The sequence below is a fragment of the Triturus cristatus genome, chromosome 3_1, assembly GCF_964204655.1.
Source record: "Triturus cristatus chromosome 3_1, aTriCri1.1, whole genome shotgun sequence".
NCBI lineage: Eukaryota > Metazoa > Chordata > Amphibia > Caudata > Salamandridae > Triturus > Triturus cristatus.
This window is the reverse complement of record NC_140583.1, coordinates 721595564-721620452: the sequence shown is the minus strand read 5'-3', so window position 1 is coordinate 721620452 and position 24889 is coordinate 721595564. Positions and strand designations below refer to the sequence as shown.

General features: G+C 45.0%; 1 protein-coding gene across 5 annotated transcripts in view; it reads right to left on the bottom strand.

The window, feature by feature from the left end:
• Window positions 1–24889, bottom strand: part of PHRF1 (PHD and ring finger domains 1) — a 497237-nt gene that overhangs the window by 44976 nt on the left and 427372 nt on the right. For all 5 annotated transcript variants that reach the window (XM_085644828.1, XM_085644832.1, XM_085644830.1 and 2 more), the window contains exon 14: window positions 4564–8988. In XM_085644828.1, coding sequence (XP_085500954.1) covers window positions 4564–8988 — 4425 coding nt within the window. The remainder of the gene's footprint in view (window positions 1–4563; window positions 8989–24889) is intronic.

Below are 24889 nucleotides of genomic sequence, written 5' to 3'. Positions count from 1 at the left end.
CTGGTAACCGCCAACCAAAGAAGGATGAAGAAACAGGTCCGAAGGGACAACATCCAAATCCGAAATCTGGAAGAAGGTGCGGAGGGATCAGATTTGGGAGCATTCATGATTGGTCTTTTCAATAAAGTGCTGGGCACCAATGCAATCAAAATCAAAATAGACCGAGTGCACAGAGTAGGGAAGCCACCTTCGGGAGATAATCAAAGACCAAGGAACATATTAGCCAAGCTGTACTCCTTTAAAATGAGAGGCAATCGTACAAGCAGCAAGAAAAGTCGACAAAGTGGCATATCAAGGATTCTCCTGTACTCTATTCCAAGACATCTCCCCAGCGACGCTGACAGCAGTTTTGTCCAGTCACCAACAAACTGCGTCAGGACAATGTATGATAGAGATGGACATTTCTCTTCAGACTGGCCTTTGACCACCACAACAGAACTCACTACTGCACAGAGCTAGAGCAAGCCATGACTATCCTAGGCCTAGAGACAACGAAGAATAGACAAACCACAGGTGGACCCGAATAGTTAAGGACCACATCAGGAAGTAGTAACACCTCACCCTGGCTTGCCCAAAGACCACCCAAGAAACAGAGGAGACGGTAAAACAGCGACTAATACTAAAGGCCGCACCTCTCAATTATACACCCTAAGGGCGACAACGATCAGGAGCTTTGAAATGGCGCCTAGTGACTGGTGCAAGCTGATAATCTGCGAGGCACAAACATCACTCCGACCCATGCGCACGATGATCAGGGCACAATAAGGCAGACTGCGCAAACTAAATGGCCAGTTGAACGGCAACTAGGCTGCGCTATCCGTAAGTCTCACAGCAACAAAATCTAGACCTTCGCTACAACAGAGAAAACAAAGCCAAGGCAGCGACGATGGACCAATCGCCTCACACGACATCAAAGAACATTTACTCAAGATTAACGCAGGGACCCGTTGTTCCTGAAAGTTTGATAAAGAGGACTGGGGGAGCGGGTTCTCACTTTTTTCCTTTAGGTACTCATCATATAGAAAGACTCAGATTTCAATGGACACATATAAAGAATGGCTGGGAGGCATTGAGAGAGGTAGGTGGGGGAGGGGGCCGGGGGCAAAGTGAAAAATTTACTGACAATTACTCATAGGGCTGGAACAGAAGAGGCTGAACCACAATCAGGGAAATAGTAGTCCAGGCCCTAGCGTGGAACGTGAGCGGGTTGAATGCTCCGGCTAAATACCACAGAATTTGTAACTATCTATTAGATGACCACTATGATCTAGTCGCCTTTCAAGAAACGCACCTCAAACGGACAGAGGATCACAGGGGTGTGAGTGATGTGAATTTCTACCCTACAAAAAAAGGGTGTGTGAAAAAGCTTTTTGATAAATCACATAACAGAGTTTGCAGAATATATTAAGTACAATTTCTTAAGTGGAATTCTGCTCTAAACTATTTTGGCACTTTTTTGCCTTCAACTAAAGTTTCTCAAACGTGTAGGGGTGTGAACTTTGCTGAGGTCCTTTTCGTCTGAGTATTTGTGCCAAGTACTCGTGTGACTGCTTAACAAAATTCCTAACTCTGTTTTGGTATGTGTAAAGAAGTACATCTAGCCTGTACCTGAAAGCAGAGCAAAATAAATACGATTGCTAAGATTTCCATGGTGATCAAAGAAATTGAACTGTCAAAGATTAGAGGAGGGCTGATCGGAAAAATAGCCGAGCCAAGGGAGTCCCAGCTCTGTCTAAATGGAAAGGCTTCTTCCATGTAACCACTTCACCTCTGCAATAGGACACTTCAGAGGTATGTACTATTATGCTATGTGTAGGAAGGTGGAATCTGGCTACATGGTTGCCCCCACTTTTTTCCTGGTGTTTTGATGGTTTTTGACTGGTCTGGCGGGGATCCTGCTATTCAGGACCCCAGCCTATCTGCTCACTCCCTTAAATGACATGGTGTGCACATTAGGTGCACTAGTGATTGGATACTGTGGTACCTTATGAGCCCCTAGTATATGGTACCTTAAGTACCAAGGGCATAGGTACTTCACAGGCCTACCAGAGGCTGAAGCATGTATTATGCCACCACTGGGAAGCAGACTAAATCTGACAACACAGGCCTGCTACTGCAGCCTGGGTGAGGTAGTGTTGGCACTCCTCACTGAGATATAGGTACACTATATCTCTACCTGCACACACACAAACCTCACTGAGATATAGGTACACTATATCTCTACCTGCACACACACAAACCTATCAGTCACCCCTAAGGCAGGCCCTATCAATCCTAAGGGCAGGGTGTTTGGTTTCCATGTGAGGCGGTGCCTCTGCCTGAGCAGGGCCCCTCTGCAGCTCTCAGAGTCCATTCTCTGTGGCTGTTTGTGGATGCGGTTAAACCATATACTCTTAAGTGCATTATAACCTCGCGGTTAATGCTAACTTTGGAATGGCTGCATCAAAACATGTTGTGTTTGGTGTCAAACGCTTTGGAATCATACCCCCAAACCAGTAACTGGTGTGGGAGTATGATCCCCACCCTTCTAGAGGGATAGACATGTACCCACTGTGGAAACACAGTAGAATCCTGAAGAGCCCTGGCATCACCAAATGGATGCCACCAGTCACAGACACTGGGCTGCCCTCCTGCTGCTGACCGAAACTCGCAGTGGAGGAGGCCCACCAATAGGCATCCTGTCACAGGGAGGTGTGGTCACCTCCCAGACAGGGTTTAGTGTATTGGGGCTGGGTGGGTGCACTACTAGAGTGCTTTGAAGTCCTGCACTGGGGGAGCAGTAGGCTCCTCTGTGCATATGCCAGCTCAAACCGGTTCAGGGGCTACCTGCCCCTGCTCTGGCGTGAAACTGGACAAAGGGAAGTGGGTGGCTACATTGGAGGGGTCATAGAGCTAGTCCCTCCCTTCCTTCCTTGTAGTATGAGTTAGGGAACCCTTGCCATTGCAAACTAGATATCCCTGGACGACACTCTGAAGAAGAATCCTGGACCTTCGACGTTCCACTACCTCTGGAAGATTGAAGACTCTCCCTTAGAGTCAAGGAGTGACTCCCCTGCGTGGCAGGCACCAAAACTTTGAATCAACGGTCGCAAACTTTCCCGCTCCCGCCGGAGTCCCTGCAGCCCCGGAAATGGATTTCCTGACTTCTAAGGCCATCGTGAGTCCCCAGTGACGCTGAGGCAAGTGGACCCCACGAGTGACTAGGAACCACAATGTCTGGGTACCGGGCACTATTTTAGAGTGCAACCCCTTCACGACGTTCTACTAACTTGTGCATTGGACCACCAGACTTGCTGTTGCCAAGGCTTGTTGGCTCCAATCTGGTCGCCGACACCGCAGTAAGCTGCAGACTTTGTGGGACACGCCGAATCCAGCTCCTGGTCGTCGACGCCAATTGGACCTCATGGCTGAAGAGTCAAGACACCCGTGGATCACCTGAAATCACCCGACTACTGTGGGCATCCATCTTCCTTGTCCCGGGTCACTGCCAAGTGACTTTGAACACTGTCCCCTCTGTTTTCAGGTCTTCCTTCTTCTGAATCCAGCCTTGGATTCCGCCGGACACTTCTCCTGTCTTCACAAGCAGCAAGTCTTCTTTAGCTCCCATTGAAAACGACGCCACGACCTGACACCAAAAGACACCGATGCACCCGGCTTCCCTGGGTGAGGTAACTCCAGCACTATGGTGCTCCTGTGTGTGTTGGCTCTAGAACTACTTACCCTGTAAGTGACTTGCTTGTAGACTCTCCCGAAGTATCCTTAAACTCTAATTTTCCAACCGCGACTTGATCCATTGAAGTCAATTGGGATCCGCGGCTGTGTTCTCACACTGCATGCGTCTCCCATGGGTCCTTTACTTACCTGCCTTGGGTGGATTAGTGAGGCCCCAGCACTTCTGAAGGCCCTAGGCCTTGTCCCTTCTCAAGTCGTTATTCTTAAGTCTCTTTTTAGTATATGGTACGTCCCTAGGGCCCCAGACATATTTGTGCTTAACTTGTTGTGAAATGTTTATTTGTGCATATGTTCCTCACTTCTAATCTTATAAAGAAATTAGCAGAGTTGTTAGTAATAAATACATATATAATATATTTATATATATATATATACACACACACACACACACACACCTGTGTGGTGTCCTTTCATTTAGCGATATAAGAGATTAGAAGGTAAAACAAGCTGCTTTACATTCCTCTAAAGACTTAGCCTGAAGGCTGCTCTCCACAGCTACCACTAGGATAGCTTTCTTTAAAAGGTTGTCTTAAACCTACTACCATAAGAGTCGAATTGTACTGGTGCAAGGTGGCCACTTTAACTAGTGACCAGCATATACCAGGCCAACTTCTCCCACTATGTTTAACCTATTTCATACCCTCAGCCTTGTTTATCCCTACTTATTTGAAGCAAACCCCATATCCCTCTTATAACTTTTAATCCATGTTCATATTTCTTTTTTTTCTACTTGCAGAGTTGGACTGTCTACTGAATTACAGGGCTGTTGAGTCAAAATCAGGTATATCTGCCCATATGTATTCAAAATAATAAGCGCATTAAGTTTCTTACTTGAAGCCTTTTCTGACGTGGATGTGTCACTGTCTTCTTCTTGCAAGTTCCAGGTGACCCTTTTTACATGCGTTTTGGATTTCTGAGTAGAACTTTGAGAAGACCCCATCTCGGACTGATCACCAGTGAAATCATCGTCTTGAAAGCCAGCAGCATCCTCCTCCTGGTAATCAGAAACATCATCTGTGCCAATGCCAGGAATCTTGACCTGGTTGCCAGAAGAAATGTCCACTCGGTGGTCAGAAAAATCAACCATCCCATGACCAGCTAATTTTTCTAATAGGTGTCTAGCAAAATCTTCCATGGGGAGTCCAGCAAAACTGTCTACGCTTCCAGAAACATTGTTTGTGTGTTGACTGACAAGTTCCCCAGTTTGCGGACTGGCCAGCTCATCCATCTTCTCAGCAGAAAATTCATCCACCTGATTAACAGAAATCTGGTCCACTTGGTGAACAGCTAAATCTTCCGTCACATGACAAGAGAACTGGTCCACTCCTTGACAAACAAAATCCTCTTTTCCAGATCTAGCAAAATTGTCCCTTTGTCCAGAAAAATCCTCCACCACATTTCCCAAAAAAATGGCTGATGGCTCACCAGCTTCATTAACATTTTGGCTGCTAGCAAAATCATCCACTGGGTCGCTAGAAAAATTACCCACCTTGTCACTATCAATGGCATCTACATCTCCATCCTCATTCACCCCTTTGTCTACATCTTCAATTATCCTTTCTTTGACATGGTCACACACTTCACTGTCATTACCACCACTCACTGTCTTTTGTTCATCATTGTCCAGTTCAAGAAGCTCATCCACAAACTCATAAGACACATCCCCAAACTTGTTCTGTGAGGCTTCGTCCATTTTATCTTCCACACCTTTGTACATGTCATTCATGCTATCACCAAGCACATTGGGTGTCTCGTCATCCAACCTGTCAGGCACCACATCAACTACCATGCTGGACGTGTGATCAGTAAATGTGTCCTGTGCAACACCATCTAAAATGTTATTTGCACCAACTACCATTGTATTGTGCATCTTATCATCTAATGTGTTGTGCTCACTATTGTCTGATGTTTTGGGCTCCTCATCCTCTGGCATTTCATGTGCCCCGGTGTTAGGCATGCTGGGATCATCATCTGTCATTGCATGTGGTGCACCTTTGCTCACCAGGCTGCAATCCCTGTGAACCATGTTTAGATTATCATCCAGCATTTTTTCCACATCATCATCCACCTTTCCTACTGTCAAAGTACTTTCCATGTCATCTTCAATTGTACCCTCCTCAACTCTGTGTTCTGACTGGGTGTGCATCAGCTCAGAATCATGGCTAGATTCAACAGCCTCCATTTCCGAACATTCTACTGGAAGTGAACAATGAACAGTGTTATCTCCTCCAATAGTGATCATATCCTGGGTACTCTTGCTGCTTCCACTAACTGTGCCAGACCCAGTACTGCCTGTTGCATCAAACCTGAGAGAGCTGTGTAAATAGTCTGAAGACTCGCTGTGAGTACTTTCATTCTCCCCTGAGACAGACATCGCTTCTCTGGAAAGCTCCTCAATAGGTGGTTTAATCCCATCTTTTAACTCTTTTTCTTCTCCAGAAGAAGTCTCTACATCACTATCGGTTTCAGAGCTAGCATCAGATGAATCTTTGCTCCTTTCTATTGCTTTAACCTCTGGATTTACAACTAAGGAATGCACAGTCCTTTTGGGAATATTTTCAACATAGGAGACTGTCATCTTGGGAACGCTGTCACCATAAGTGCCAGATAGCTTAACAACACGATGAGGAGATGAAGGTGCTTCTGTAGATTCAACTTTCCTTTCCTTATGCGGCTGCCATTCTTCCCTTGATCTTGAATGCCTGAAATCCTTAGAGACCTGTGGTGAAGTTGATCTCGATCTCGTCCTGACTTTCTTTTTCTCCTTAGACCTTCGTCGCTCTCTTGTCCTTGATCCGCTGCCTTCTTTCTCATAGCGACTGTAAATCTTCTCAGCTTTACGCTTCCGTCTTTTCTCTCTATCACCACTGCTTGACCGAGATCTTTCCCGTGACCTAGATCTCCTTTTCTTCTTTTTTTTAACCTCATAAAACTCGGTTGAAGAGCTCCCATAGCTAGCCGACCTTGACCTGGTTTTCCTTCTGTCCTTGGATGAGGAACTCTTTTTCTTGTTTTTCTTCATTTCCTTCAATTTCCTTTTTTTTGACCGCTCACGGCTGCTTGAACTTGAGCGTTCACTGAACACCTTTTTGCTCTTGTTCTTATGTCTGGTCTTTTTCACACGCTCATCTTCTGATGACCAGGAAGCAGATCTTGAATTTCTATCTTTTGAAAGTGATCTAGACTTTGATCTCTTTTTTTTCCGATCTTTTGAAATTAACTTTTTATCTTTTTTGTGCCTCTTCCTACTTCGGGAACTAGAGTCTGATCGACTACGTGATTGGGATCTTGCATCTTTGTGTGGCCTTTTAGCCTTCTGCTGCTTGTTTTTACTTGGCGGAGTAGAAGGCTCTGATTTTACACTCATCACAGTTCGTTCATCTTCATCACCCCACGTGCTAGGGCCTTCTGCACTCTTTGTTCTTTCCGGAGTCATCTTTACAGTCACAGAAGCATGAAAGTTTTTATAGGACTCTGCTATGCCTCCTTTGTCTTGCTCTACTTCCCTTTTTATGATCTCTCTATCAATTTCAGTAGCTGAACCGCTATCTTTGATGGTATCTTCAAAAATAACATCACGGACTGACTTGTTTACAGACGACACATCAGAAAAATCAGAACCTAAACCAGATGCCCCCACCTTTGAAGAAGTAGTTAGTAACCGAAAGCTTCGAAATGCCCCAGGTTTAGTTTCATCAGACGGAAATGTTCTGGTAACTTCAGGAATTGTTCTGCTAATTCCTGGAAATTTACGCGTTAGTTCAGGAACCTTACTGGAAACTTCTGGAAAGGTTCTTGTAACTTCAGGTAACTTCCTTGTTACTTCAGGTAACTTCCTTGTTACTTCTGGAAACTTCAAGGAGACATCTGGAAATGTCCTAGTGACCTCTGGGAAAGCTCTGGTGACTTCAGGAAACTTCCTGGTGACCTCAGGGAACTTTCGAGTGACATCTGGGAATTTCCTGGTAACATCTGGGAACTTCATAGTCACTTTTGGAAAGGTCATTGTGACTTCTGGAAGTTTTCTGGTGACTTCTGGGAACATCCTACTAACTTCTGGGAACACTCTAGTAACTTCTGGGATGACCCTGGTAACTTCGGGAGCAGTCCTTGCAACTTCCGGAGCAATCCGAGCCACTTCTGGAACAACAATCCGTGTAACTTCTGGAACAATTAGTGTAACTTCTGGAAGAGATCGGTTGATGTCTGGAGAGGTTTTGATAAATTCTGGCATGGATACGGGTGGCTCTTCCCTTTCTGGGCTACTGCATTCAGAACTCGAATTAGAACCCGTTGGGTCAAATGGGTCATATATTTCATTTTTTAGGGGTTTTTCTTTTTTGTTATTGGAGCAAACCGGTACAGGGTCAGGTTTAGATTGTGCTTTGTCTGTAGGCCGGAAGGGACTTGATGCGCTTGGGCTGAATAGTCTATTAGATAGCCCAGCACCAGGGTTGATTGTAATTTTTAGGCCAGAGGCACTCATGCCAGATGGATCTGGAGCTTTTTCAACAGATGAATGAGGTACAGAGCTACTGCAAGCACTTGGAGTGGTAGCACATACATGCATTGGTAGCTCTGGAGAGTCTTTAGTGCTCTGTTTAATACTTTCCACAGAACTGAATCTAGATGGACGGCGGCTATCCCCCTTCCCAGTGAGTCTGCTCATACAGGCATCGGAGATGCTATTGCCGCCTTTTCCAACTGTGGGTTCTGGATTTTCACTGGTCACTTCCCGCTTTATCTTTGGTATCCTGGGAAGTTCAGATAGATCTATTCGCTTGGCACCTGGTTCAGGAGGGTGCCCTGGTGTTGCCACCCTAGAAGTGGAGCCCTGGTTGCTATTACCTTCCAAAGTGTTTGGAGCAACAGCCTTTTTATTGTTCCCATTAAAACGAGGGGACTCTGTCGTTTTTAAGCCAAGCCTACTTCCACTTGCAATGTTCTGAACCTGAATGGCTCTCGGTGTGAAGGAACTATTAAACCGAATGCCGCCCTCTGTTTTTTTAGATGTGGGATTTAGCATCCAGTCAAGGCTTCTGGGGGAGGTACAGTAAGAAGGAGAAATCGGGAAGAGGCTTGTTGAGCTTGGTCGGATGGTGGCAGGTGGTTCAGGTGATGGCAGCGTTGTCTCTGTGCTAGTAGTCTGTGCTGACGTCCCTGAGGCTGGGGTAGAGGTGGTCCCTTGACGATTGTCACCTGATGTACCTCCCTCGTGAGAATCTCCGGATCCATTTTTCTGTGATGAGGTGTTGGCTGCAAAGAAACAATAACAATATTAAGTACTTCCCTATTGAGTTAATGGGTAAATATGCACAAAATGATGTAGTAAAAACACAAAGAAAAATAAAGTACATATTTGTATAAAAACACAAAGAAAAATAAAGTACATATTTGTATAAGTGCATAACATGCTTATGTACTGCGAACCAAGTTCAGAAGTAACGGCGCGGCATACATTACTTGGGTGGACTTATAGACTATCTACAAGATCGTGTGTATCAACTGGCTGTTTCACTAATACAACTCGCACATTACATTTCCAATTTTCAGGCACAGCGATATTAACTTATTTGGCGAGAATCATACGATGTTGAACCAAGCGCCGAAGCTAGGACTCAAATCTGGGTTCAAAAGGTAGCAGCGGTAGCTGCTAGGCTACATCTACTCTCTGTGCACATTACAGAGAACTTGTAATAACCATTTCAAGTGCGCAACTACAGAAAAATCTTAAGAAGTCTATTTGAACTCTTTCCATCATTCACATGGCAAAAGGACCTGCAAAAGCATTCAACACTGTTTGCACTCTAGTCTTTAGCAACTGTCCTAAACAAGCATTTGCAATGCAATAGGTCTCGCATTATTAAAGTTTGAGCTATTGGCATTACTAATAATAATGCAAAACCAATAGCTCAAACATTCAGTAATGCGTGACCAATTGGATTGCAAATGCTTGTTATAAGCAGGCATGTTGGATGCAGAATTCCATGAGAAGAATAATGGAAGGAAATAGGGCCGGCCTCCCCCATGAAAGGTGGAGGAGGGACAGAGAAATATGCAGCTGGATGTTAGGGGATCAAGAGTGAAAACTGAGGGGAGATTATAATTAATTGAGATACAGAGCTCTTATGTTCCAAATTGCCTGCATGAAAGCTAGTACCGTGGAGCTGCTGTTTGACTGCACTGAATGGAAACAAGCACTGGCCAAGTTAATAGGTCTGACAATAGCAGGCAAGTGGGATAGTTAATTTTTAAGCACAGGTCACAAAATGAAAATGAAGACATTAAAAACAAGCCGGATATTTACGATTGCTGCTGGAGACAGTCAATCCGAGGTTTGGTGGGGTGGCGAGCGACAAAAGGTCACAGCTATGTTTGGTGGGAAGAATCCTAATAGTGTCGAGTCATCAAAGGCATCATTCAAGACGGACTCTTGAGAAGTACCAGCCCCAGGCACAATCTGCATACTTGTCTGTTTGAAAGGAGTGTCCTGGCATCTTGCATGGTAAGCCATGATCGGTGCCTATTTTACTTCTTTTATGCTCAGGGCCAGTTCCACAGACCACTTGAACCGGCCTTGGGCAACTCCTGACCGTCGCTTGTTACAAAAAATCTTGCGCTTGTCGACTGTCGAAATGATGGCCTCCTTGACCCTCGAAGAGCCTTATAAACTTCCTACCAAGTGAATGTGCAACAATGACTGCTGGCAAAGAAGGTGGCATGTTAGACAGCACCTAGAGGTGCGCCTTGCAGCACCCCATCATGTTTGAGCCCAGGTTGCAGCAACATGACCGTAGTATGTCTCCTCGCACATCACAACCCCACCCACACACCATGCACACCCCAAGGAGCCTCCAAGGAGCCTCCAAGGAGCCTGGTGATACTCTGAGCGCGTCATCAGCGCAATGAAGCACTATACAAACACAGCGGAGCAATACAAATCTAGGTCTGTTCATTAGAGGGTAGGCGCTTTGAAGTGCCCTGACATACTCAGTCTCCTGCTTGGGACTCCAGCGAGTTCACTGGGCGCAGATGCTGCCTAAACTGAGGGGTTTATGTATTGATACGAAAAATCAATGTCCTTTGAAAAAATAAGATGTTAATTAAGAGCAGTTAAGTGAGAGAGGCGAAAATGAGCAATCGCAGTAAGAAGCAGGGCTGGCGGTGTGAACATTACATCGCGGTAATTAATGAACCACTGCGCGGCTAGGAGATGTGACACGTTATTTTGGATACTATGTATTATCAAAGTACAGAATATCGCATTAAACATTGATTACAATTTGACACGGCTGTTACTTCTAATATTCACCTTTTGCTCTTGGCCCACTGATGGCATTAGCAGTTGTGTTATACAAGCGTCATTATGTATTCATTCATTCACTCAAGGGGAGAGGCTTCATTGGGTACACTGGACTTGCGACTGGGAAACACAGGGTCAGCCTATGTGCGAGACATAAGAGTTTAGTGCTCAAGGCCTGCTGCAGCTGTGAGCGCACGGGGACAGCAGGGTGAGGAAAGGACGAGCAGGGGCCAAAGGTGAATGTTAAGTGCAGTCATGGCGAGCAGCTTGTACAGGCTGCGGTCACATACCAGCTTGAGTGACAGCCTCAATGTGGCACACTAGTCGCTGCCGGCATGACGTGTGGGTGATGAGGTGGGAGGGGGGTCACGCGGCTTCTGGATAGCGCAGCGGACATGAAGCAGCTCCAGCACTCAGACAGTGACGTGGGTGGAGGGGGGAGGTCTTCCTCAGGCATAACTTTTTGGAGGGCGGCAGAGAATACGGAAGAAGTCAAATGAGTGCAACGCGTTGCTGACACAGCGATGAAACACAAACACAAGTAATGCCCGTCCTAACTAGCTGCAGGGATTCCGTGCTGCTGCAGATGATGCGGAGCCTGGGCAGTGAGCGCGGCGTCTGTTGCTAACTTTTCACTTGAGGATCCTGAGCCTTCCCCCATCCGAGCTCCTTGTAGCTCTCCCGCTGCACACACACCGCAATGCTCAGGCTGGAGTTGCCTATGGAAAGTACCGTGGCTGCTTTTAAAACAAGCCCGGAAAATATTACAGCGGTACAACAGCACGGGCAAGCTCAGACATAAAATTAATGTCCTGTTACGTAAACGCACACATGGATCTTTCTGCACACCTAGCCTAAGCCGTACAGGACACCAGCACCGGAAATGCGGCTGTCAAGTGCCCACTTCTCTATCCCATCCGTGAATGTTGGAGTGCGCTAGTCATCACTGCCAGCTTAACTGCTCTTTGCTGTCCTTAGCCAACAGAAAATTGCCGCTTAAACACCTCATACAGAACAGATCAGAGCTGTAGCAAGTAGGGTTGCTTTCATTCACATGCTGTTCATAGACCTCATCAATTTCATTTAAAACTTCTCGGTAACGCGTGTCTATCGCCCGCAACAGAGAGACGCTGCGCTGAATATCAAGAGGCAGCGACTCGACACAGTCCCGGTATTGCTCCACGTACAAAGCAAGTATGGTGCACTCTGCCACCGCCACCCCTGGGGAGCCTTGCTAACGCAGGGCAGGCTCAAAATAAAACCGCGGCGACGGACCGGGAAGTCTATGGAAAATATACATACTTTTCATTTTGAAAGAGAAACTGTACTTTTTAGAAACTGAAGTAAAAACACCGTAAAATGTTAACGAAACGTCAGTAAGGAATGTGCACGGAAAGAGCTCATTCAGACTGAAAATAATATATTACAGGTTCATTCACTCAGCACACGTAAACTGAACTGCCTGCCTCTCCGCTCTCCCTTAGCCAGTACAATTATTAAACTGAATGACACTTATTTTATCCATACTGAAATGATAAAAAGTTAGACAGAGCTGGTGGAATTTTGGGCCTGGCATTAGCAGGTCTCTGCAGCAGGCGCACAGCCCACCGACCTAGTCAACAAGTTATATGTTCGCTTTAATCTATAGTGTACATATATACCCCAGAAGAGAACACCCAACTGCACGCTCTCTAAAACGGGAGGCGGGTGCTCCTGTCGCACTGGACTCCAACTCACATGGGGAGGCCTCCTGTCAACTCTGAAAGTGAACACAAGAAGCAAAAGACTAAATAGAAGACGATTATGTTTTTTTTAAATAAAATGTGGTTTGTCCCGCTTTTAGCCCATTTATGGTCAAAGTCCTTAATTTCCATGATATGTATCAGCTCAAAAATACCAGGATGCAAAATGCAACAGAGAAAAAAGTTGACTGTTGGAGGGCGTCATACGTCATATGAGGCACTTGGGAGCTAAACTGAATACAAATAATTATATTCTGGAAAAGCCACTAACAGGCACAACCTCAGCTTGGTTAAAAACAACCTAAAAAGGAGTGCGATCATATGCAAGGGCCTCTAAATGAAGTAAAGTCTGAAAAAAGTGTGCGTGGTCGAGAACCTGCATCCTTACTCGCCTAATGGGAATGCTGGCTCCTCTGGGTGCAACTTACCCTTGTATTTCCGTGAATACGTCATCATTTGAAAAGGTGCTTTCTGGATCGAGTCCGCGGACAATACATACTTGGTCTGCAGCCTTCTCTTGGGTGCACTATGCATGCGTATAGATGTGGTCTTCGTCACTCCTGTGGGGGGAGTGGGGCTGGGGGAGGGTGTCCAGACATTCATGCGTTTGGTTATTTTTTGTTAGCAGCTGTGCCCAAAGAAGTCAGTAACGCGGTTAATGCACCTGCTGAGGTTATCTCAGTGCACACCGCAGGTCACCAGTTCAAGCAGCAGTGGCCTTTCACCTTCCTGTGCGGAGAGGTTATTGTGAAGCTAGTTATTTATAGCACTTAGAAGTCCCTGGGCAACTAGCGCTATATAACATCAATAGTACTTAATCGCTTTCATCCTCTTACTCTCCCTTTGTCACACCCGTAGCGCCATGCACACGACTTTTAGGCGCTGGTCCCAAGTCTCTTCTCGTCCGGACCATCTCTCACTATTGGAATCAGTCGGACCCTCGCTCCTGGAACTTTGGCGCGTTAGACACTCGTCGTGTGCCCTGGTGCAAGACCTCCCCACCGAAGAGGCACGTGCACTGTACACCCCTTCTGCCTGAGGAGAGCCGGCTGCGCTCCGGCTTTGCCACATCAGACCTGAGCACACAAGCGATGTATGGGTGCACTAAGCGCTGTCTTGCCTGGCCGAGGCCGCCGTGCGCCACACTAGAGCAGCCTGTGGTGGTACCGGCCAGTCTTTGAGCGCTGCCAGCTTTTATGTACAAGATCAAACAAGAGTTGTTGTTACTTGGCATTTGTGTGGCACAGAATGTATTCACTCTTTACTCACGGCCACACACGGGGACCGTGGGTTATACCAAAAGTAAAGAAATAGAGGAAAAAATCTATTTCTTTACTTTTTGTATAATCGCGGCACCCGCGCTTCACCTTTAATGTTAAAAGTAAAGTGCGGGTGCCGCGATTATAGCAAAAGTAAAGAAATAGATGTTTTTTTCTATTTCTTTACTTTTAGTATAATCGCAGCACCCGCGCTTCACTTAGAGCACTAAAAGTAAAGCGCGGGTGCCGCGATTATACCAAAAGTGAAGAAATAGAAAAAAATCAATTTCTTTACTTTTGATATAAATCGCGGCACCCGCGCTTTACTTTTAATGTTAAAAGTAAAGCGTGGGTGCCGCGATTAAGCGATCGCATCGTGATCGCTATTGTCAACAACTAGTGGTGCGCGAGCACCACAGAGGAGCAGGTGGGGAGGGAGTGCGGCAGCAAGGCGAACACGCACTGCTGCTCGTGCTAGCCACTGTCGGGAATGGGCGTTTCAAAGGCAGGACATTGTCCCGCCTTTGCCCAATCGCGTGCCGTTTTCTTAACCCCTTCAGTGCCCGCCCCTTTCCCCGCCCTGTGCCGGCCGTTGCATTAGCGGGCGGGGTTTATGACGAGCTGGTCTCGTCATGGGCACAGCGCAACCGCGGCCCATGACGAGACCAGCTCGTCATGGGCATTGAAGAGGTTAAAAAGCACACGAAAGCCAATGCCACATGGGGAAAGCAAAACCACACGCACGAGTGTGTGGGTAGCTTTCTAAACCCCGTACAAGAGGTCTCGCGCAGCGCGAACAGTGCTCAGCACTGCAACGCTAGGCGCGAGACCTAAAAAGCAAGAAAAAACAAAAGTTACTTACTTGTAGTCTTAGTTCATCTTCATTCACACCTTCATTACATTCATGATCACTAGTGATCTCAGCCTATATGGACCTTTGCCATCTGACAGCGTCAGAAGCATTTGCTAAACTTTACCCCCCACAGAAATATATACGCGCGCGCACACACACACTTTAATTCTGCCTACTCTAAAATTATATCATCTTTTCTTTTTAAACTAACTGAAATAAATAACAAGCTGAAGCAAATAAATGGGTTGGTCTTCAAGGAAGTTGGGTAACCAAAGCAGACACAAGTGAAAATTAATTTTACACTATCACTCAAAGACAGAGGAAGTGATACAATATACTGTTGAGTCAATTACTTTCAGTACAGTCGACAGTTATGTCAGAGAAAGTAATTTAATGACTATTTGTAGGTCTACTTTTCAAGTTTAATTGGTGGAGTGGATGGTTGTCTTTGAAATGAAAGGCATACAATCATGGATTTAAAAAAACTGAAAAAATTAAAAACCAAGTAAATTTCACACATTTCTTAGAGGGTCTGGCCAACTTGAGCACCTTATCTGCAGTACAAATGCAGAATGTCTAGAAAACACAACACATGGGCAGATTGCCCTGTGGTAGATTCCAAATTTAATGGATCAAAACACTTTGATAAGGGGAATAGTGTTTTCTTTCATAAAGGTTGCAGTAGCTCTAAGCCTAACTGGAAAAAGGCTGCCGGCATACCTGGGACACTTCTACAGGTCGTCTAGTAACATACTGTAATGCTTGTAACTAGCCATCTAGACTTAGACTCTATATGTTGCACAATCTGTGCAAGCAAAGCCATTGGTTACAAAAGGTGGATTGGCTGATCCAATTTTCTCGGTCTAGTTAGGACAGTACAGAATGGTTCTCTTCACATTATTGGTGTGAAATTACTCCTTCCCTGGAGTAGGATTATGGAAGGTCTGGAGAAATGAGATCGGTTAACATGAAAATCAAATGTTACTCCAGGGTAGGATGGGGGAAATAGGTTCAAAGCAATACTATTGTAATGACACATCAATTTATGTACGAACAAAAGATTTGCACAGTACAAAGAGCTATATCAGCCAAACTTGTGCTTTGTTCCCTCTTACTGTATTGTTTTTATTTTTACTCTCGGAGGACATATCTGTAAGGTGCTTTGTGTGTTTTGTGCCCTTTGCCAGTACAGCACAAGACTCTGCAGAACGAAAGACTACCACCACAGATGGCTACCAACCCCTCAAAAGTGAATGGGTATGATTACATGATGGCAGCAGAATTCCTATCAAGTCCACAAGTTGCCCACATGTGCATCATTTACTTCCTCTAGCCTTCATGTGGGGGAGCTATGGCTTGTAGGATGTGTTTGTGTGTTTTGTAGTCTGTTCAATGTATTCTGCGTGGATGGTGTTACTCCAAATAATACTACGACTGCAGCACAGGTTGGAGGTCCATCTATTAATAAAACATCTTTCATCTAGCTTATCCTTGCAGGACCCTGTGGAGATTATTCTGGAGAACAAACACCAACCCAAATAGGGGTGATTACTTGGTAGGTCTGCCTGTAGACATATCCCGGGGGAAGCTAATCCGTGCTTTGGGTCTCTGGTCCGTCACCCTCCAATACACATCCAGAAAGCTATGTGTGGCTTTTCCTTTTGTGTGTGACATGAGCGGTCATGAAACTGGAGAAACCCCCCTCCCCCACTCACCCCCATCCTTAAATATCTATTGCATTCCTTTAATCTCCTTGGTGGAGATTGACTGGGAAACTGTACTCGGAGCTAGTTGATAAGAGTGGTTCATTGGGAACATAAAATACCTTTCTACTGATGTTCATTTTGGGGACCGAAATGTTTGCATGTGATCCAGACACATGACCCCAAGGAACATAGGGTTTGAAATGTTTGTACTCATCCATATTTAACAATGAAGTGGAGCCAAGAGTAGATACACTCCAAAACCCAATGGAGGTATTTATGCCGTCAAAGAGCTACCAAATCTGCAACTGTACTGATCTCCTGGTTCTAAATAACAAGGCCTTAGATAAACACTTTGATAGGTGACGCTTATAGAAAACATGCATACATTCCAGGCAAAGCAGTTGCACCTACCACCCTCTGAGTAGATAAGGTAGTACGAAACTTTACTGGTGAATCCAAGTTTGCTTTTCTAGTCAGGGAGAGCCACAGCAGACGCAAAAGAACATTTTTTCCAGATGTGAAAAATTACAAGAGATTCTGGTAGTGGGTTCAGAGATTGTATAAAGACCTTGTACTTTTTATGCCTAAATGTAAATACATGTGCCGAGGGTGGAGTTAGTAAAGTTTTCATAGCTGACTCCAAAAGAAATAGACTCATTTAAGGAAATATTACATTTGAACGTACAGCTGTTAGGATGTTGAGCTAAAAGAAACTCTAGTCCTACCCTGACTTAAGATTGCGATATCAACCAGAGTGATAGTGGAGGGGACTGAACATGGCAATGAGCCCAAGAAAGTGCTTTGTCTAATGTTTGAGATGGCTCTGTGGTGTTTCCGGGGGAACGTCAGACTGCTTGTGGTATACATAGCCAGAGCATCTCTTGGCCGTCTTAGAGTAAGGAAGCTGAATTGTGCTGCCATAGTGGAGTATAACCTTTATATTTTGGCTCTGGACGATATAAATGAGGGTTAATGGTAACTAGCTACGAGTTGCAGAGGTTAGGTTATGACTAGAACTAGTACGAGTACTAGGGGAGTCTGGCTTCATAGATTTTATAGGACTTGATCAAAGGGAACTTCATGGTTGACTTTGATGTCGGGCTCCAAGGAACATGTGCCTCAGTATCGAGATGTCAACAGAGAAAGATGTCTCAACTATGGACACGTTACCCATGAGCAATTTGGCAAGTATGAATGGCAACAACTTTAGTATGTTTTTTCTGTAAGAACCCTGGACTTGTCAAGGTCAAAACGAGGGGTGGATAACTGGCTTCTTGGCACTTTCCTAGGCTGGTCTCTGCCGATAGAGAATTGGGATGTTTTCTGAAGATTACTTCGCTTTCCGTAATTTTCCAGCCAAACCCAGATGATTAAATCGGAGCAAAGTATCCATCAGAAGGAATAAATCACTTACATCACTTAACAGTAATAGTCTTGAGCTTGAGACTAGTCTGGATTCATAAACTGTTCATTAGTCTGTCTTCAGCTAGGGCACAGGTTTAGCCGCTGGGCATAGCTCTGGCAACCAGCCAGAGAGGGTGGCCGTTTAACCCATCCTGTCATTTACCATAAGCCCAAAATGCACTACAGGTGGAGCATCATCTTAAGAGTTTATTTCCCATATTGCCAAATGTAGGATTAGGTTTCAATATTTTGTTCATTAAAGTAAACAGCAAGGAGACAAAACAGCCATCTCTAAACAGCACTCATGATTAACATCAAGTATGACGTGTCATGTTCGTGAACACAGACCCTCTGGGCAGAACATCACATTATAATTCACATTTGAAAACACGACCCGGACATAAAAAAAAAACAGGGACCTGGAAGGTCAAGTCTCAGCCCTAACGTGAGGTAGATAGAAGGGAGAACAACAATGAAGTGCAAGAGAATATACAGTCTCAAGAATAAACATCTAAAATAAGGCACAGATCACTAGTTAGGGGACACAGCATTGCACCATTCTACTCAACACCACAGAAATTAATACCATCAGAAACAAAATAGGCAAATGGTGAGGCCATGCTAACAGTCATAATGATTCCTCTCACTTCATGTCAAGAAATCCCTCTTTGCAGGACACCACAATGAGGGCCACTACAAACACACACATTTAACTCATATTGGACTAGCAACTCCTGCCTCCTTATCAGTGTGGTATGGCTTGAGTGAGAGACGGAATTAAGTTGGAGCTCAGCAAGTACCACCACAGGTGGTCTATTGCTGGGACACATTGGATTTCCCCTTAAGCACCTCTGTATTGAGAAAAACCATACTGTCTTTTTATATTAATCATAGGAACTTGTAAGCCCAAGAACTGTAGCTAGGAGGACTTTGCCACATTTTCTATCTTTTAAACCTGTTCTTTTTTTACCAGTATGACATTCATTCAGCCACCCACGCCTCTGGCATTCAGACTTTAGTTCTTGAACCGCCTCTATCCCCTTACCGTTCCGATGATTTACTCTATTTGTTTCTTGCTTCGCTATACAACTTTTGTGTTCCCCATAGCACACTTCACTGAGGACATCTTGGATTCATCATAAACCCAATAACAATTGTACTCAAACTCCATCTTGTAGGAGGGCTGAGGCTTGGAGAATACATTCACTTCTATCCTCTAAAAACAAGAACACAGGTGCAGCTAGACATGCACCGGATCAGTCCCCATCTCTGAACGCTCCTGATTTGATTTGGCAATTTATAGAGCGCGCGATTGCCCGGAGGCGTCTTGGCGCTAGGGGTCGATGTAAGAAAGATTGCCGAAAACGTAATGAGCTGACTTAAGAGGTAAAGAGCCAGGTTTTTACGGCTTTTCTAAAAGACAAGAGCGAAGGGCTGCTTTTTATCATGATTGGGAGAAGGTTCCAGGTCTTGGGTGCAACAGGAAGCTCCCCCCCCCACCCCCCACCAGACCAGCTTGAACTTAGGTACCTGTAAAAGTTTTGCATGAACAGACCTCAGGCTTCTAGCTGGCTCGTACCGTTTCAGCTGTGTTCTTAAAAACTGCGGTCCTGAACCATGAAGGGTCTTGTAGGCCAAGCAGACTGATTTAAACATAATCCTCTTTTCGATCGGTAGCCAGTGGAGGGCTCTCAGTCTGTGAGCGACTGGCTCTGATCTGGAAATATCCAGCACCAGCCTTGCTGCTGCTGCGGTCTGCAGACGCTGGAGGTTAGTTAGGTGTTGGACTTATATCCCTGCATACAAGGCATTGCCGTAATACAGTCTGGACAGGGCCAATGCCGTAACTAGTGTTTTACATGAATCATGAGGGATAAAAGACTGTATTCTTCTGATCAGAATACAAACAGTTGAGGACACTTTATTTATCTGGGCGTAGAAAGTCAACTTATTATCAAATATGACTCCCAAATTTCTGACTTTGTCCACTGGGGTTGGGCCCTCGCCCAGGCTGTCTGGCCACCATTTAGGAGACCAAAAGTCCGCATCCGATCCCAGCAGCAGAACTTCGGTTTTATCACATTTCAATTTCAGGCAGTTAAGCTGCATCTATTTATTGACCCGCCTCATGCAGTCATTAAATAAGTCGGCTGTTTCCTCCATATTGTTTGAGACTGACACCACTCTTTGGGTGTCATCTGCATATGAAACTGGCAAAAACCCACACACCTGCCCAGCTATTTCCAAACAGTGCACAGATTTCCCCTAATTAGAAGATACATTTACTAGACAGTCTGAGGAGAGCCAATTGTGTTCTCCTCATGCGTGGACGTGCACGTGTAAGCAAATGAATAAAACCATTGCTAACATTTTCCACCATCAAAGAATTGGATATTGGATAAAGGGGACTGTAATTCTCAAACGTTACAATCCTCTCTTTGCCATCGCTTCACAGTGCCAAACTATGTCTTTACTTCTACTGAGGGGGACTGGTGATAACTTCCAATATGCAGAACAGTTTCATGATCATTTTCAACCTTCTGGAACAAATATACAATAATGACCCCTTTGTCCAGATGCGAACCGATATTTATGGATGAGCAACACAGATGCGCTGCCACCATTGCATTTTGTGAATACTTGTGATGCAGCCTTCAATCCAAATGAAGAACTATGATTCGATGTTTGCCACGGACCATAAAGGAGAGGTATTGGTGATCTTTGTGTATTACTGTATGAGAATATGTATCTTTGAGGTCGATAGTTGTCTAGTAATCACTTCGCTCCAGCAGAAAAAATATGCATTCTATGATCATGAATTGTGGATGATTGAAAAATCAGTATGAGAGTGCCAATCATTTACGGGATTAGGAAAGACAACACCCACCATTTCTCTTTTACAAACTAATTCCTTTAACGCTAGCCATCCCCCTCTTTTTTTCTAGTAGAACAAGCAAGTGAATATGCTTTCTCTCTTACACATGGTTTCTGACCTTGTGGGTTCTTCAAAAATTCTATGAAATACTACAGCCTAATAATCTGTAGAAATTGATTGGTCTGGGATGATCTATTGCTGCGGGAATAACTTCTCATTTTCCGAATAAAGATAGTATAATTGGCAGAACAAATATGCTGTCATTGGCCATTGATTATGTGACAGACAATGCCACAATGCACCTGGTTTGTGCCCTTATTGTGATTTTTTCCTATTTGTCATACGGCACCTATAGCTCTGGTAGTCTTAAAGCCTCATTAGCATATGGCACAGACGGCCAAATTCACAGATGTAGATGGGCCAACGTACACAGAGAAACTACTAGGGTGATTTGTTTTTTGTTTAGAAAAAAAATCCGAATTTGCTTTCTCTAAGAAAAAACTTTTACAGAGCGGGTGCTTTAATCATGATGCTCACTGGTTCTGCGGTCCTGTGTGGAAGGCAGCCGCAGCAGCACCTCCTTTCACAGCACAGGCATCCCACGAGGCGGCAGTGGACTCTAAATACGGCAGATAACTTAACGCCAGAAAGTGGATGATCCCTTCAGTATATATTAATTCAATTGAGGATCTCGTCTACATCTAGGACAAAGATATGTTCTCTATTCAAAAGATGATTTATTATGCAACTGTGTGGTGAAATTTGAAGCCAAGCCATGACACCTCAGCTCCGACCAACTGGCTCTTGCCACCGTCCGTCAGACCCGCAAAACCAGCAGCGGCTGAATATCTTTTTTCTACCTCGCTGCCAAAACCTAGAACACCTTGCCTTCTCCACCTCAGGCTACCTCCCCCCCAATCCCTGACCCAATTCAGGAAGGATTTCAAGACATGGCTCTCGGACTGAACCTCAGCGCCCAGTCGGACCTGCCTTACCCCCCACGCATCCCCTCCTTACTCCCCCAGTGCCTTGAGACCGTCACAGGTGAGCAGTCGTGCTTAACAAATACTGATTGATTGATTCTTGGGGAAGAATAACAGCTCCTGCAACAAGTCATCTACTATCTTGGTCTGTGAAATTTTAGAAAACTTTAGCAAGTTAGATACCAGTTTTCTGTCCTGAAAGAGGATGGTAGCTCTTTTCAGAGCAATAAAGCAAGAGATCTACAAATTGTTAATGATGTCCATGCCTGATGGGTAAAGCAACAGAACTGACAATTTCCAGTGTGTGGCAGCACGAGGATCAAGTCACAAACTCTCGACTTTTACACCAATGAATAACGTTAGGAGATTTTGCTTTTTTTTTTTTTTTTTTTTTTTTTAACAGGTTGTGGCCCATTAATAGAAGTCGGGTTCAAAGAGGGCTTAATGTGAATTTGTGAAAATGAATGCACAAGGTGCCACATAGGATCTTGGACAGACAGGATGCAGTAGTGAAGATCAGTATTTCCTCTGTTCCGTTGTTAGAGAAGCCGTGAAAACCTCACTACTGCAATGGATAATATCGGACAGTGCATGGCAATATTGACTTTTCCTCTAAAGGGCACTTTAGGTCTATAAACAGACAAGAATCTTCTATCTTGTTATTTCTTTTGCACCCTTAGCTTTGTGCTGCCCTCCTTAACATATCATGCGGTGTTGAAATGTTGTCTAGAGGAAAATAATTTGTGTGATACATCTCCAGTATATGCTCTAGTAAATTAGTTTAGACCTCTTCTAGGCTAGCTGTTCTTCATGGCTCTTGTGCTGCAGCTCCCCATTTTCATTACCTTATTACTGTTACGGTCATTTTCCTCTGTGTTTTGCCATGAATACAACAAGATTAGTGCCTGCACCTTAACAGACGCTGGTTCATTCCATGATCTGATTAGGTGTGCGCATTTTGGAATAATATAGGACTTAAATATGTGCTTTCAAGTGAAAAGATAGTTTTCAATTCAGTACAAGTAAATCACCTTTCTTTTGCTAGAGCCGGAATAGCCATGGGCTTATGAGCCCTTCTGCCTTTGGGTGCACTTCAGCACTGAAGCATTCTCTTCTCTACATGATTCAATATGCATAATCTAAGCTTTTGTGACCATGCAATATTGCAAATGTTGGGAATGTTCTGCTTTGTAATGTATTTGCACTAAGGCACTGCAGAATTAGGGTTCTTAAAAGGATAACTTTCAGAGCCAACCTTAGAGTGTCAACAATTGGCGACTCCAGATCATGTTCCTCATCAAAATGAGAAAACTGTTGCCCTTGTACATAGTATGTGACAATGCTCACCATCGATAATTAAGCCTAAATCATGAGGCAGGATTTGAAGTTTGTGACTCACTGAATTCAGATCTCCACCTCATTGTAGAAACCCTGTTTTTATCTGCATGTTTTCAAAGTGTTTGGCATGAATAAAGCACAGTCCTTGCAGTGATGTAGAGAAGGATGTAAACTTCACAAACATCGAGCAAATCTACCACAAACAGCCGGTGACACTTGAGGAACAACCTACAAAGCGGGCCGCTCGCTGCATTTGTTTGCTGGTCACTGGGAAGCTGGTCTCTTTCCTTGCTTGGGACCGCTGACTTCAAAGGACGCTGAACCTGGGGAGGCCGTTGTGAACCATCGCGACCCGGGACTGCGAGGACCAGGGTGCTCGCTGCTGCATGGACCCAGCACACCTGTGTCCTCTTCCCGGCTCCGCCTCCTGTCCCATTACTTTTTCCGCATAAGAGTCCTGCCTCTACGCGCCAGCGGAACGCGCCCGGAGCGAAGACCGGGCAAAGAGCGGGCCGTTTGAGGCCGTTAGAGGACGGGAGAGGCCGGGCCTGGGCCATCCCCCTTGGACCCCCCCTAGAACATTGTTGGACGTAGCGGGCCATCATCAGCACTTCCCTGCAAAGATGTCGACAATAGAAACAAGGAGCAAAAGTGCGACGGCTGTTGCACCTTTATCAAAGGGAACATTGGATAACTATTTTGTGAAAGCTGGGTCACTGCTAATTGAGGACATCACGCTTCTGGAAGGGCGAATATCCCAAGAACTTGACTGGGTGCGGAGATCGTCTATGGGCCCCTTGGCTCAGGCAAAATCTCCTGTGGTAAGCCCTGAACTTATTGTGTCGGACACAGGGGTGGATGGTATGAATAATCTCTCTGGGTCGCTGGATATATCAAATTGTATTTCTCAGCTAAGTAGGAAGGATTCCAGTGATTGTGCAGACCTTAGCAAGTTAACTCTCCCGCCTGCTCAACCTCACCCCATATCAATTACTTTAAATCCCACGCCAGACACTGACAATGCCAACACCAGAGTCACTAAAGTGAACAAGCGAAAGGGGATTAGAGAAGGAGCTATCCCCAAAAAGAGCGGAGGACCCAAGATTAAGGGTGTGCGAAAGCCAAATTTTACAAAACTCTGCACAAACCAGATAATAAAAAGCTCTTGTTTGAATGTCAGGGAAAAATTGCAAATAGACAGGGCTGGGGTCACGTGTTCCGATCTACCAGGGGAGACAAGTAACCAACCTGAGCTAAATTTACTTGAGCCTACTGAGGAGGATATTACCCTTGCGGACATAGGTGCCCTCATAAGAAACCTCCTCAGTCCACTGGAAGAAAGGCTAATAAAAATGGAAGCCAGGCTAGTGGTCATAGAAAAATCCACAGTCCAACTAGCTGACAGTCTGAAAACAGCCAACAACGGTGTAATAAAGCGTCCCGATAGGGCTACAAAAATAGGTCCCTCCCAGCCTATAAATCGGGTTAAATGCGCCACACATATAACACAGCAGGCAATACCCATCTTGCCCACAAATACTAACATCCATTTGAGGGCAGATGCTCCAAAAAAGCATGCAGATCAGCTCAATCATCTATTTTCTCCTCCAACTAGGGCAGACCAAATTGGGCAAAGTGCCTTCGCTCCTACTGACTCACTGAATAATGTGGAGCCAATGGCAGAGGGAGTGAGC